A 15,273-nucleotide genomic window follows, 5' to 3' on the forward strand; every position below is an offset into this window, starting at 1 on the left:
GGGATGAAGCAGAGTTGAACCCAACATTTATGAGCCATGAAGGTTTCAGTCACCATCGCCTCCGAAGACCATTTTGCTGCTTCATTCCATGGCATTAAACTGGGATGCAGAAGCCCAATTCCCAGCAATTGCTGCAGAGCTGAGCGGAGGATGCCAGACTGACAGCACAGCGTGGGGTGTCCAGACTTGAAATGAAATGGGCAGGGGGTAGTGGTTTTAAAGCTGCTTTAAGTTTATTTTGGACAGCAGGGAAAACCACAGAGGGATGGGGCCATTTTTAATCCCTGCTCTGAATTTTCTTGTGTTGTAGCGAAGAAAAGAGGTTTGACAGGAAGGCAGGAAAGAGAGCATGGAGGTTTTCCAAGGCTTTGTGTACATCCAGGATGATGATCTTTGTCATCAGCTGTCATTAATAAATGGTTTTGGGTAAGGAGCCAGAGAGGAATTTGCTGTCCAGCTTTTCTTTCCACAAACCTTAAATATCAACCACCTACAGGAAGAAGTGACTTTAAGTCTTTTTAAAAAACAATTTAACTCCCCCAGAAATCCTGGCCTGGAGGCTGGGTGGTGTTCCACCCAGCAGAAGGTGGGCTTTGGGGCAGCTCTTGGATAGTTGCACATCACTGCTTGGTGGTAAATCAGCTATTGATATGGCAAAAGCACCAACATTTCCTTTTTTCCCCATTGATGGGAAGAGAGGAGGAAGAGAGGTGTACAAATGAGCCAGAGTTCCACAGCTAACACATTGCCATTTGGGCAAAAAGAATTAGCAGATGTTCTTGAGTTTCTCCCCGGGGTTTTTGGTTTCTGAACTAATCAAGCAGCAAAGCAGGGATTGAAGGGTCAGAGTGGAACCACTGAGAACTTTCCAAAGGCATAAGGTGGGGGGAGATTTTCTGATGAGGTGATGACACCTGCTAATGAGTCTTCTGCCTGGTAACGAGGCTTGGGGACCCAGGTGTCAGCATCACTGGAGGTGGGCTGAGCTCCTCGCATTCCCCATTGCAGGATGGCTGGGAACAGCAACGCTTCCCCAGACTGTGTCAGAGTCCCAACACCCTTGGCCACAGGATTTTGGGACACCATCATCCCCCTATGGAAGCTCTGAGGTAAGGTACATGATGTCCTTAGAGGCACCTCTTCTCCTGGTGACTCCAGAGACTCAGTGACAAACTTGAGATTTGGGATCCCAAGAGACATCTGGAGATGTCTCAGAAGAGGTAAATCCTCCCCACAAACAAAGAGCAAGATCTGAGGACTCAAACTGCATTGAATTGGATGCTTTTCAGTGGCATGTAGGTTTAGGACAAGGCGGAATGGCAGGGATAGATGGGATACTGGGAAGAAATTCTTCCCTGTGAGGGAAGTGAGGCCCTGGCACAGGGTGCCCCGAGAAGCTGTGGCTGCCACATCCCTAGAAGTGTGTCCAAGGCCAGATTGGACAGGGCTTGGAGCAACCTGGGATAGTGGACAGTGTCCCTGCCCATGTCAAGGGGTGGAAAAAGATGATCTTTACAGCTCCTTCCAGCTCCAGCTATTCCGTGATTCTACCATCAGCTGCAGGATCAGCTCTCTTCTCTATATTCCTGGGCCCTCACTCAGGCCACATGCATCACTCAGAAACCACATCTGCAGAGAATTTAGCCAAAAAAGCCACTGACTGGGTCACTCTGGCTCTGCCAAGAAGGACAATGTCTTTCTCCTCTTTATTTCCCTGCTGCTGACAAGCAGCGCAGGTGCAGCTCCATGATCCCACAGCCTGTGGGGCTGGGGCTGTTTCTCGTCTCCCCCAGTCCGTGGTGACCAGCAATGCCACGGGAGGATGGGATTTCATCTCTCCTCAAGCTGATCCCTGAATTTAATTTGGAAGCAGAACTTTAGTGGGTAGGTCTGGGCTGGGATGGCTGATAGTGAAGTACTGTCTTGATGGGGAATTACAGCACAGCATGGACATAGCTGGTGTCTCCATCCATCCCACCTGCAGCTCCCTGGCTGCTTCATCAGCTCTGCTTTCCAGCCACAATGTGCCTGCAACAGAGTGACTGGCAGGATTTCCATTGGGAAAATTCCCTGGAAAACATGTTCCCTGGGATTCTTGCTCAGAAATCATTTCCACTTCTCCTTAGAAAAATCCCCGCAAAATGACTTGAACATTTTTCATGTCAGAGCTAATTCTGCAGCTCTTCCCTTTGGCAAACATCCGCTGTTTCCGCAGAAATTCAGTGTTTTAATAACACCGAAGCAAGATGCCTCCACCCCATCAGCATTTTAGCACTGTTTGCTCAGAGATAACGTATGGTAAATTGTTGTTTCTGATTTCAACATCCCCTTGCAGCAGTTGAACATCAGCTGCAGGATTTTGCTTGTGCTGTGTCTGCAGTCACAGTGTGATGGGGATTGTGGGTCCCATCTGCAGGTCTCTCCTCCAAACCTCCAGTGCTGCCCCAGGCTCTGGTCTGTCATGGAATCATGGAATGGTTTGGACTGGAAGGGACTTTAAAGTCCAAGCCCTGTCCATCCTTTCCTGGGAGCTACAGAGGTTGTAAGACCTTTTCTCTGGGAATGTGGAAAAATCACTTCATCTGCTCTTTCCTCAGTGTTTGATGTCTGTGGCTGTCGGAGGGAGGGGTGCTCAGTTTTGTTGTGGGCACAGCCAGCAGCCCCCAAAACCATACCCAGACCGAGAGCTGGGGTAGAAGTGAGGGTCAGCCACAATTTCTTCCAGCTATTAGTGCTTCTCCTGCTCCAGATTCTCCTCACCCCAAATTTAGGATGATTTCCAGGCTTTCTTGGAGCCAGTTGTTACATCCCAGAGCAGGGTTGCTCCAGCCAGCCCCATGCTCTGCCCCATGCTGATCTGAGTGCAGAGCCTGGGCGAGTCCCACTGGGGAGTCCTGAGATCTCCTTCAACACCAGGACCCCCTGGAGCCCAGCAGCCCCTGTCACCCCATCACTGTGTGGCCCTGGACTGGCCCCACCAGCCTCTTGGGTGCCGACCTTGGCGGAGCAGCTGCTTGCTGAGAGCCAGGGAAAATACCTCAGAGCTGCAAGGCTTTCACAGGAGTTTCAGGTTCAGAATTATCCTTTGCTCAACAAAACCCCAGCCTGGGCAATGTCGGGAGGGAAAAGGCTTTGAGGAGCGTCTAAGTCCATCCCTAACCCTCAGCTGCTCCATGCATGCATGGAGGCAAACATGATTTTTGGGAGGAAAAAGTGTTATGTTTATGTGTTCAACCATTTACTCACTCTAAGAACTGTCTTGAATTTCACTCATTAGTTTTATATAAATTTTATATGCATTTGTTTTTTAGATTTTTTTCCTGCACAGAATTGGCAAGAAAACATTCCATTTGCCTCTAATCAATTTTCCTGTGATTTCTCTTTTTAAGTTGCCAAAAATAGCTCACAGATGTTCATGGCATGAACATGTGGGAACCTAGAATGCAGAGAATATTTCTCTGCCTGTTGTGAAAGGTTTTTACCCCCCTGGACAGTACTGCTTTTGGCCTTTGTCCATGGGAAAATTTGCCTAGCCTCTGGGAAGAATCTACAATGGTGTGAATTAGGTGATAGAATACTATGTGAGATTATCACAGGGTGAAAAATTTAGAGTTTTTAGGTCTATTTGCATAGTAAATAGATAGAAGTAGAAAACCTCAAAATGGAGGATAAGTTGTAGTTAAAAGCTTCTTTATCCTTCTTCACTAACTCCATATTTTGCAGCAATAGTGGTCTGGGATGATTGGATACAGAATTCTGCAGTTCCTGTCTATGTGATTTAGGAACTTGTTGGACATTGGTAAAAAAGTGGAAATATCTTGTGTTTTAAGCTTTCATTGGGTAATTTACCTTTAAAAAGGCTGTGAAATCTTGATAAGTTGTCTTCTTGCTGCATTCTCTGCTCTTTGCTATGTCTAGGCCACGCCAGTGGCTTGTACTCCTTAGATAAGAATTAATAAACACCTCTCTGGAGACTGAGAAGCATGAAGTCCCATTCGCCTCCTTTTTTCTCCTGGCAAAAATCTGAATGTCTCCCCCATCAGGGAAGACACCCATTAGTGACGTGGACAGCGTTATGAACAGAAGTCTTCCTGGCTGGCATGAACCATCACCCTCCCTTCTCCTCCACCTCCCTTCCTCCTTTGCTCAGCACAGGGGTGCAGCACCAGCCTTCCCCAGTTATTTCCACTCAGTGGGACACATGGTGACATCTTGGCATCAGTGGCTCCCCAGGCCCCTAACTGCAGGTGCAATTATTCCCATCCCTGCTATATCTTGCAGTGCCTCCCTCTTCCTGTGCTGGCACCAGTTTTGAGCCAAATCTGCCCCAAACTGCTCCCAAACCTTTGCATGTTTCACCCCCGCAGACAACACAAACAGCCCCAGGACTTGTGTGGGGACTCATGTCTCCTTCCCTGGTGACACTGATGCCTTTCCATCTCAGCAGAGCTGTTTTTCACCTGTCACCCCTCCTTGTTGGAAGACACCAGATTGGAGCTGGGTTTGGAGCTGAGAGGAGACCTCAGAGCTGTCTGCAGCTTCCTCCTGAGAGGCAGCTCCAGTCTCTGCTCTCTGGGACCAGGGACAAGACCTGAGTCAACAACTGGAGCTGTGTCAGGGAGAGTCGGGTTGGATATCAGGGAAAGGCTCTTCCCCCAGAGGGTGCTGGGCACTGCCCAGGCTCCCCAGGGAATGGGCACGGCCCCGAGGCTGCCAGAGCTCCAGGAGCGTTTGGACAGCGCTGCCAGGGATGCCCAGGGTGGGGTTGTTGGGGGTTCTGGGCAGGGCCAGGGGTAGGACTGGGTGATCCCTGTGGGTCCCTCCAGCTGAAGATACTCTAGGATTCTGTGATTCCAGCCAAACACGGCTCATCTGAGCCCCCCCACTCTTCCAACCCCCACAAAACAATCCCCCATTTCTTCCAGCTGCCCTTAGAGCACAGGAGCAGTGAGCTCAGCACCCTCCTGGACGTGCTGGCATGGACAAGCTGGAATTGCAGACAGGAGTGAGGGGATCAGGAAAATGCGTGTGTGCTTTATTCATGGATATGTTTGAATATTGACATGTACAGAAAAGGCAAGTACAAGTCTGACCCCAGTATGGGCTGGCATCCACCACCCTCCCCTCATGCAGGTGCACACACGGGGCTCCTGCTCCAGCACCATCTCCCAGCCCTGGGTCTCCCTCCAGCTCCTGCTCCCGCCTGGACAATGCTGTACATGACGACATGACAAGTATAAGTACATACACAATATTTCACAGGCTCTCAGGGCTGCCAAACCACTGGCAGTGGTGCTGTGCAGCCAAAAAAATAAGAGTTCAGTGGCTACAGAAAGTCTGGCTGGTTCTTTAACAGTGTTTTTTTCCTTTCTTTTTCCCGTGATTCTTCTTTGTGCTTATGGAAGTCCTCAGGAATGGAGCAATTCCTAAAAAAATGTTGTCTCCCTTTCTGTCTCTTGGCTCGCTCAGTCCTTTGCCTTTACAAGCAGCTGCTATGACTTCTGTAGTTAATCAAGAGACTTAAAAATGAAGATCCATGGTTCACTTCACAGAATTCAGCAGAGATGGAATTTCATCCAAAAAAATTACTGACTTTTCACAAGGAAAAAGCAGTGGCCTGTGCACACATGTTGGTGAGTGGGAGGAGAGTAATCATGTTTGCTTCCTCCAAAAGAAAGGTTCAAAAGTCATCCTTTTTTGCAAAGTTTGATTCATGAACAGGCTTGGAGGGAGAATCAACATTAAATACTGGTAAAAAGGGTGAAATAATCAGAAAAAAGCCATGAAAGTTTGGGGATAAATTTTTTTTTGTTCATTCCCAGCCCCCAACTCTTTCCTATTGGGTGAGAGGCTCCTTGCTCTGTGCCTCATTCACTTCCTTCCACAGCATCCCTGAACCATGGGGAACCCCCAGGAGGGCAGGACCTGGCCTGGGACACGGCTTGAAGGATGGGACACAGGAACTGAGGGTCTTGTTGGGCTCTGATGCGTAGAGACAACTAACATCTACAGAGTCTGGAAAGTAAGATACCCCTGGAAACGTCCAAGGCCAGGTTGGATGGGGCTTGGAAAAATCTGGGCTAGTGGAAGGTGTCCCTGCCCATGGCAGGGGGGCTGGAACGAGATGAGCTTTAACCCAACCCCTTTCATGATTCTATGATATAAATCCAGGGGAGATGGTGATGTCTCTCACTGAAATTGTTAAAATAGGCGCTGATGTGGGACATGGTATTGGCACTAGGAAACCTCTGGAGGTTTCCTCCATCCCATCCAGTCCTTCAGTAGGATTCTCCACACCTCTTTTTTACAGCACACCAGTCTGAAGGGAGAGGTGAGGTGGGGCCACCAGGCATCCTGACCACACAGAAAAACTCCTTCTCTGCTGAATGAGAAGGAGATGGCGAAGTGGCACTTCAACATCACTGACATATAAGAGACACAGGAGTGGGTGCTCCTGGAAAGCAGCTGACACTTGTATCCCCATCCTGTGCAGACACTCAGCCTGTGCATGATTAAAAGCTGGTGGAGACTGGCTTGATGGGGCCAGATGTGTGGAAAAGCAGGGCATGACTACAGGACCGGAAAGGGGCAGAAGAACACGATTCCCAGCATGACCTCGTGGTGTTGAGGTAGTTCCTTGCCTTTGCAGGGCTGAGCAATCAGGGTTTCATCCCTCTCCCACCTGCAGCTCAGAGGACATAAGTTTTGCAGAGTTGCAGGCAGTAGTTGTGTCACTTGGTCTCTCAGAAGACACTGATGTCCTGGATAAAGGGGAGATGTTCACAGCAACTCCGTGCTCGTATATGGGCACTTTGAGAGGACTTTCCTGCTTGTAGCTCTCCCTCCTTGTCTGCTTTCCTGATCTGAGTGAGCCCCTTGGCCATGAAGTCCTCACATACAACTTTTAGCTGGGGGTGTGGCTTGTCACCCTGCATACAAGCCTTGGTGTGTTCCTTCACAAAACCTTGGATCAGGAAAACTGGGTGCTACAGCCCTGAGGACCTCAAGGAGCAGCACTTTGGACAGGATGCAGCAGGAGGATTTCTGTTCATGTCAGACACATCCACAGGTGTTCAACTGAAAGCTAGAGAGGTTTCTTGTTGGAACAAAAGCCATGGAAGTTGCTGCAGTTTCTCAGCAAAATCTGAAGCAATAAACAATGGGAGAAGTTTTGCAGGAAATGGGAATAAAAAGCAATGGACTTCGCTGTGTCAGATGCTTCCTAAGCCTTTCCATGCATTCAAATGCCAAGGAATTAATGATATTTATTGGAGGAGCACAAACCAAGGAATAAATGGACTGCTGCAAAGGCCAGGCCTAAAAACACTCAGGGGGATTTTGGGGCTATTGCTCTTCCTCCCATGGCACTCAGCCTGGGTAAGCACTAATCCTGGGAAACCTTCTCACTCTTCCTTACCTGGCTTAACACAGTAAAGGGGTTCAGCCCACCAAGAGGGCACTAGGACTCCTCAGCTCACCTCCTCGAGGAAAGACCCTGGGATGCTCAGGTAGTCCAAGGTCACACATCTGCCTCCCTGTGCCCCAAGACACCAGACAGATATTTGTCTTCACCTTCCTGCCCTGGGCTCGGGTTGCAGCTCAGTAGAAAGGGTCACTTTGCTTAAATGACATCTTGACTGAAAAACCAGAACCTGGCAAGAGGCAAAGCCCTTCACCTGCTCACCTGGACACAGGTGGTTGCCTCAGCCAGTTCTTCTAGGAGAGCAAACTGTAACAATCCAGTCCCTACCCATGATATAATTCATGACTTGGCCTTTCTTGGCTGGATATTTCTCTCTTCAGGGTGGTATCCAGCAAACCTCTCCTATCCTATCTCTGCCTAGGAAAACTAATGAAATCCCTTGGCTGAAGACCTTCTGCCTATGAGACCAGTGGATGAACAGGTAGCATGTGAGAGTGGGATGTGTTGGGCTCACTTCAAATCCTGCCCACGGGCTGATGCATTGACCCCTGATGGAGAAAGGGTCAATGGAGTGGGACAATACTGGTCTCTGGTTGTTTGGGTGTGACAAAAACTGCCCCAAACACTGTACAAGACCAGCGGATAGAGATGCTTGGGTTGGGACACCAAAAATTCAGCCGTAAACAAAATGCAACACACATGTTTCCTCCTGAATACCATCAATACAGGACACAGGTTTCCCTAAGAAGGAGGGCCCGAGGGGCAGGTGACAGCTGGGACATGGATGCTGGTTGCACTCTGGCCATGGTTGTGAGAGGGTGGATAATCCCTGCCAGGCAGTTCAGAGCATGGTTACTTGGACTTCCCCAGAGGGGCTTCAGGCTCCTCTCCAGTGAACAAAACCAACCACCTTCTCACCAGTGCTCTGGTTGCCTCAGTCTGAAGGAACCAGATGGGTTGTCCTTCAGGTCCTGAGCAACCCTGGAGACAGTCTGAACTCCACATCACTTGACATGTCCTGTCAAGAGCCCCTCAGTGTGAGTCAGGGCTTCAGGAAACCTCCTGGCAGGTCATCCATTCATCCATCCATCAAAAGTCTTTCCCCTCTTGGCTGGGGCAGGAAAAAGCATTTCCTTTGCAGCTCTCATTTCTTGGATCAACTCTCTCCTTCCTCTTTTCCAAGGGAATTGTCCATGGCTCCAACTCTATCCTAGAGAGCTGGAGAAACAACAACCAAGCTGTGGTGTGGAAAGGTGGCCAGGACCAAGAATGAGCCGGCTGTCAACAATGCTGATCATATAAAATCAAATGAACTGGCAGACAGATGAGGAAGAGGAAGGGATGCCCAAACACTCACCTCACCTTCCCTTCCCCTCCCTTCTCCCTGCCCTCCTCCTGAAAAAGTTACTGGCCTGGTTGTTCAGTAAAGAAACCAACACAAATTGAGTCTCTGCCTGGTGTGTGCCTGCCCTGCCTCACATCACAGGGAGGCTCAGCACAGCAGGAGCGATGAGAAGCCACATCTGCAGCAGAGAGGCTGCCCAGCAGGAAGCGGCTGCTGGGCTGGAGGTCCCTGAGGACAAACGAGTGGAGCCACGCAGGAGCCTCTCCTCTCCAGCCACCTGAAAGAGAAAGAAGACAGCGTGGGGTGAGAGGTGTAGCTGATCACGGAGTCATGCAATGGTTTAGGTTAGAAGAGACCATAAAGACCATCCAATTCCAACCTTCCACAGAGCAGGTTGCTCCAAGCCCCATCCAACCTGGCCTGGAACAGCTTCCCAGGGCAGCCACAGCTTCTCTGGGCACCCTGTGCCAGGGCCTCACCACCCTCACAGCCAGGAATTCCTTCCCAATATCCCATCTAGCCCTGCCCTCTGGCACTGGGAAGCCATTCCCTGTGTCCTGTCATTCCAGGCCCTTATCCAAAGTCCCTCTCCAGCTCTCTTGGAGCCCCTTTAGGCACTGGAAGGCCACAATTAGGTCACCCTGAAGCTTCTCCAGGCTGAACAATCCCAATTCTCTGTTTTCACTCATAGGAGAGGGGCTCTATCTCCAATCAAATTGGTGGCCCTCCTTGGTGCCTCAGAGGATTTGGGTCTCAGGGGCTGTGCAGCCCCAAGTGTGTGCATGTGCAGAGGGGCCAGGGCTGATTTCAACACCCAGACTCTGGCCTGGAGGTCAGCGCAGCTCTTCAGGAGATGTTGGTGAAGGTGGTGTCACAGCAGAGCCATTTGTGGGCACAGAACTTGTTTGGACACTGGTTGAGGTGAGTGTCAGTGACACCACTGAGTGAGGTGGGTGCCTGGATGCCCACTCAGGTCAGTGCGGTCCAGGTATCTTATGGAGCCACTGCTGGCCAGTGGCTTGACCTGGTGGCCTTAAAGGTGGAGATTTCTCTGGGTGTTGAATATACCTCCATGGTGCTGGGAGACATTTCAACAGCTTTCTCCCTCACATCCAGAGGTGAATGGGATCTGGATGTGAAGTTGAGTCCAAAGTCAAGACCCAAATCTCCGGTTTCTCTTGCAGTGTCAGCAGGGATCATGCTCCAGCAGCACTCACACCTCAGTGGAGGGATGTGCTGCTGCCACGAGGAGGTTGGAGATGCAGTAGGGCCATCCCTTACTGCAGCTGCTTTTTCCAGCTTCCCACTTGCTGTTGGGAATACTGTCCTGGCCACAGATGGTTCACAGCTTCTCCATCACTTCCGGGATGAAGTTCTCCGTGCTAGATCTGGACCTGAGGCCACTACTTGGATTTCTCTAAGGTCTGGGGAGCAGAGACTTGAGGCAAATCCTCCAGATTTCTCGGGTCCCAAGCATATGGCCTGGTGAAGGTATCCCTGTGCTCTGCAGCAGTGCCACCAGTGCCCTGGAGAGCAGTGAGGGAACCTGAGGCCACTTTTCTCCACCTCCCAACCTGCTGCTCTGTGAAAACAGGGTGGGGAGAGGTGAATCGGGTATTTTCCCAGCAAAAGAAACAGTGATAAGCCTTAAAATAACCTGCATTTGGAAGCTCTCTGAAGGTATCAGCCAGCCCCGTGCAAAGCCCACGCTCAGTCCTTGGAGTCTAGTTAAAACTGACAGCTTCTGTAACCTGAATGTTCCGCAAATGAGGGTCACTGTTAATTATTCAATAGTAAAATAATTGAATCTGAAAATTACTCTGGTGGGTGGCAAGTCAAGGTCATTTTGTTTTATTTAAAAATAAAATATTTAATGCCTTTCACAGCCATCATCAGTAAATGAACCTGTTATTTGTTTGAAAATAATTTCAATTTAATATTATTTTGATAGTAATAATTTGCTGATGAACAGAATCTTTCCTTTCAAATTTTCCAAAGCTTCGCAAACCTTAGTTAAACCGCTGCATTATGACCTCTAGAATCCTCCTCCAACAAGGGAGGAACTCACGGCCTGGGAAGCCGAAATGCTTGTCTGAAGCTGAACTGATGCTCTGAAGGAGGGTGAGGAGCCAAGCCACTGGTCCTGGCTGAAAACCTCATGGATTTCCCAGTACTTCTAAATGAACCATAGCTCTCAATAATGGGAAGGGAAGGGAAGGGAAGGGAAGGGAAGGCAAGGCAAGGCAAGGCAAGGCAAGGCAAGGCAAGGCAAGGCAAGGGTAGATCAGGCCTCCAGGAGGGGGAGGGTAGGTTGACTGTCTGCATGTGACTGAAATGACACAGGTGGAAGAAGGAGCTGAGGTAAGGAGGCTGCAGGAGACACAGACATGGCCAAACATCTCTCCGGGCCAGGCCCGCCCTCTCCTACCTTGGTGGGCTGGAGGTGCTCAAAGTTGTTCTCTCTGAGGGTTGCCACAGCTCTGTTGGCATTTCGCTCCTGCTTGTACATCTGTGTGGTGGGGGGGATGGACGGGGCCACAGCTGTGTTCAGGTGAGTCCCGTTGCCAAAGGCCTGAATGGCGTTTTCTTTGTGTGGGAAAGAGAGGGAGAAAAGGATTGTCAGGGCAGGGGGAAGCATCCCTTTCCCAGCCTCTTTCTCTGCATCACCCAAATGGATGCCTGAGGCTCTTCGGTAACACGGAGCTGGACACCAACAGACCCTAGAGGACCATGGCATCTCCATGCCCCCATCCACAAGAAGCCTCACTAGCATGCAGCAGTGCCTACAGACACTTACGGAGACAGATGTTGCTGGTGAAGAGGTGCAGGAAGCTCTCACACTCTTCCTGCCGGTTCCCGCTGGCATTGCAGGTGCACCAGGGAGCTATGCTGGACGTTGAGTTGTCGATGTAGTTGGGGGTGATGGGGCTGCCTGCCGGGACCGACGGACAAGTGTTACCGCAGGGCTGGAACTTTGGGAAGGGTCGGTGACATCCCTTTGTGCTGCTCTCCTGGGATACTCTGCCTCAGCCAAGCCCCTCCATGACAGCAGCAAAACCCTTCCAGTGCTGATGTCATGGGTCCGGTTTGCTCCCAGAGAGGAGAAGAGGAGCAGTCACAACCCTTTTGGTCACACCAGCACCACCAAAGCCTTCAGTCAATTATGAAGTGCTATCAGTCCAAGGAATGGGCAGTTTCTGGGAATTCAGGTTCCCTAATAACATTCAGAGAATCCTGGAATGGTTTGGGTTGGAAGGGACCTTAAAGTCCATCAAGTCCCACCCCCTGCTATGGGCAAGGACACTTTCCACTATCCCAGGCTGCTCCAAGCCCTGTCCAACCTGGCCTTGGACACTGCCAGGGATGGGGAAGACACAGCTGCTCTGGGCACCCTGTGCCAGGGCCTCAGCACTCCCACAGCCAGGAACTCCTTCTCAGTATCCCATCCATCCCTGCCCGCTGGCAGTGGGAAGCCATTCCCTGTGTCCTGTCCCTCCAGGTCCTTGTCCCAAGTCCCTCTCCAACTCTCTTGGAGCCATTTTAGGCCCTGGAAGGAGCTCTAAGTTCTTCCTGAAGCCTTTTATTCTCCAGGCTGAGCATTCAAAAACTGTATGTGAATGTGCGTAAAGGCTTTCACGCCGTCATTGAAAAAGCCAATCTCAATCTCCAGAATGAAAGATTAAAACAGAATGAAATGTTGGCCCAAAAATGTCAGTCTATCTCATCCATCAGGATAGACCTGATCCAAAGGCCATTGGCACTTCCCTTTGGACTCTTGTCTGTGCTTGTGCCAACTGCTGCCAGCTGGGCTCTGCAGCATCTGAAACCCAAATGTGACACCCTTCAAAGTCAGAAAAATGGCAGTGGACGGTGATTTCCAGTGGCATCACTGGTGATGGCATCAGGGAATCCCTGGCAGAGCAGACACCCTGGGACAGCCCATCTAACTCCACCAGAGAGAGAAGCTCGAATCTTGCAGCAGTCCATGGTTTTTCTCCCTCCACTGCAGGCATCCTAAAGTTACCCCACACTCATGGCTTAGTGACATCACTGAAGGGAGAAAGACCAGCGCCAGCTTGGATATGGCTTGGAGCAACCTGGCAACCTGGTCTTGTGAAAGGTGTCCCTGCCCATGGCAGGAGGTTGGATGAGATGGGCTTTACAGGTCCCTTCCCAACCAAACCATGACTCTACGATGCCCCTGAGATCTCAGCTCTCCACCTACTGTCCTCATAGTGAGAGGTGACATTTCCCACCCAGAGGAGACATTTCCCACCCAAACGGGGAAGGAGCCCATGGCAATGAGGCAGGCTCTTACCGATGATGCCGGTGTAGGCCAGCAGACAAGCAGCGTAGCTGTCCCTGCGGCAGCCGCTCGCAGCCTGCGGGGACGGCTGGCAGTTGAACTGGAATTCTGCATAGCGCGACCTGATGGAGCCAGAGCACAAAATAGGACATATTACCACAGGTAACTGGGGCCAAAGGGGATATAACAGCACACTTGTGGTGTTCACAGAAGGGAACACGTTTGCAAAATGCTGCTGTAGGTGTTGTTCAAACAGTTTGAACAAACGTCCTTTTACAATCCCCTGCACAACCCAGCAAACCCAGGAGGAGGTTCTGAACAGGTTCTGCAGTTAATGTTTTACAGGCTTCCTTCAGGACTGCAAGAAAGGTCCAGTCTTGGAAGAAATGTTTGTTTTCTGTTGTGTGAGGTTGGTTTTTGAGAGAAGAGCTCTTACCAGGAAGGAAATCAGTCCATGTTGCCATTTTCTATCTTTTGCATAACAGCTTTGCCTAAAGACCCCAACCTTCCTTTTTAGTCTGATTTGATGAAACAGAGAATTGCTCTGGTCCAGTTTCTCTCTCTAAAGACTCTAAATATAGCTGAGATCATCTCAGATCAAGGGAAATGTCCAAAGGTTCAGATATGAAATGTTCTACCCACCACCACAGCCTCTGCTGCAGATGCCCATTCTCAGGAGAAGGACTCTGTGGAGCCTGTGGAGCAGGCAAATCATTCTGCCAACCAGTTATTTGCCACGTAATTCTTTAGGCATGAGTCAGCTCTTGGCACATGGTGGTGTTTGGAGATTGTAGGATATCTGAGACATCAACACAGGGCTTTCAGGCAGGACATAGTAACAGCTGGAGATCCAGATCCATCTCAACATTCATTCTGTGGCCAGGTAGGAAGGGATTTCACATGGCATTTGAGCTGCTTAGGAAACTCACGCAAGCCCCAGCACTGACAACACTTGAAGGGAGGGCTCTTTCTGTGACAACCTGCACTGTAGGAGCTGTGAACTGAAACCTCAAATGCTTACCCTGCCTGGGCAATCTCAGAAAAATGGAGCATGTTGCTCCTCCCAGACATCATCTCTCTTCCAGACACGTTGCTCTTGCTCCTGGTCAGTGTCAGCATTCCAATTTGCACTTTCCAGCCCACTTCTGCCCTACACTCTAGTCTTCTTTTTTTTCTCATCTTGTTCCCATATTTGCCCCATACCAACCCTTTTCTCCTCTAACAGGGACAGGCAAAATCTTCTTTCCCAAAGCTTGGTGCATTGTTTAGAGATTTAGAGAAGGGAGATACTGACTGCAGATTTTACATAATCCATATTAGTAGAACCCACCCCTCTGAGCTGGGAAGTTCAAAGGGTTAGAGCTGTGCAGGAGCTGCAGTGCAGACAGGGTGAGACTGGGAGTGTTTCACTCCATTTCTTTATGATTTATTCCCAGCTCTCCTTGTGAATTCTGCACTGCTGGCTTTGACCAGGTCAAATGTCAACCTCTTGCTCCCTCTGTGTCTCTAGAGGATATTTTATATTATATATTCAGAGGCCAAGGGACCAGATAACTAACAGCTGTGCTGCTTGCAGGAAATAGTTTCCAGTCTCCTGGGGAGCAACACTCTCCCCTTTGAACCTCTTTCTCCCCACTGGGCCCCCTTGTCATGTCAGAGAGAGGGCAGTACCCATCCATTTTGGATTCCCTGGGTAGCCAGGGGACAACATCTGAGCAGAGCCTGGTCAGCCCAGGGGCTTTGCATCTTTCAGAGTCTACTTCTGCATAGTTCAGTAGTTCTCTTGCCTCCATGTTTCTGGGGTGCAGAGTGCTGAGGGCATTTGTACTTCTGTGCCTCCAAGAGGATGCTGCTGCTCTCACCTCCCTTTGTGAAAATACATAATATTTTTATTATGATTAAAAGATGATGTGCTGGTAGGGGATGGCTGCTGGAAGTTTAGCTCAGGAAGTCCCAAACCCCGCAACAATTAGAGACTGGGACAACACAGGGAGGTGCGTCCTACACTTGTTCTTGTGCTCTTCCCCAGGTGTCTGCTCATGGGGCAGCTGCATTCAGGGCACTGAGCTGGGGCCCCCATGGTGCTGTTATTGTTTAACATCTCTCACTGCCAGGTGGGCTCTGCTCCTGAGAGCTCTGTGTGGATTAACCTTCTGGAATATCAAAGACTTTTTGAGAAACAGGGGGGGTGAAAATAGT

At 50.0% G+C, this 15,273-nt stretch overlaps 1 protein-coding gene across 1 annotated transcript in view; it reads right to left on the reverse strand.

Moving 5' to 3' along the window:
* Positions 1-5,014: 5,014 nt before the first annotated feature.
* The window catches only part of LOC125326561 (GDNF family receptor alpha-4), a 70,084-nt gene continuing 59,825 nt past the window's right edge, over positions 5,015-15,273 (reverse strand). The window contains exons 5-8 of the mRNA XM_048304947.1: positions 13,087-13,196; positions 11,566-11,700; positions 11,197-11,354; positions 5,015-9,045 (exon numbers count right to left, since the gene is read on the reverse strand). Of these exons, the coding sequence (XP_048160904.1) occupies positions 8,899-9,045; positions 11,197-11,354; positions 11,566-11,700; positions 13,087-13,196 (550 nt within the window). The 3' untranslated portion in view covers positions 5,015-8,898. The remainder of the gene's footprint in view (positions 9,046-11,196; positions 11,355-11,565; positions 11,701-13,086; positions 13,197-15,273) is intronic.

Source organism: Corvus hawaiiensis, chromosome 5 (assembly GCF_020740725.1).
Source record: "Corvus hawaiiensis isolate bCorHaw1 chromosome 5, bCorHaw1.pri.cur, whole genome shotgun sequence".
Taxonomy (NCBI): Eukaryota; Metazoa; Chordata; class Aves; order Passeriformes; family Corvidae; genus Corvus; species Corvus hawaiiensis.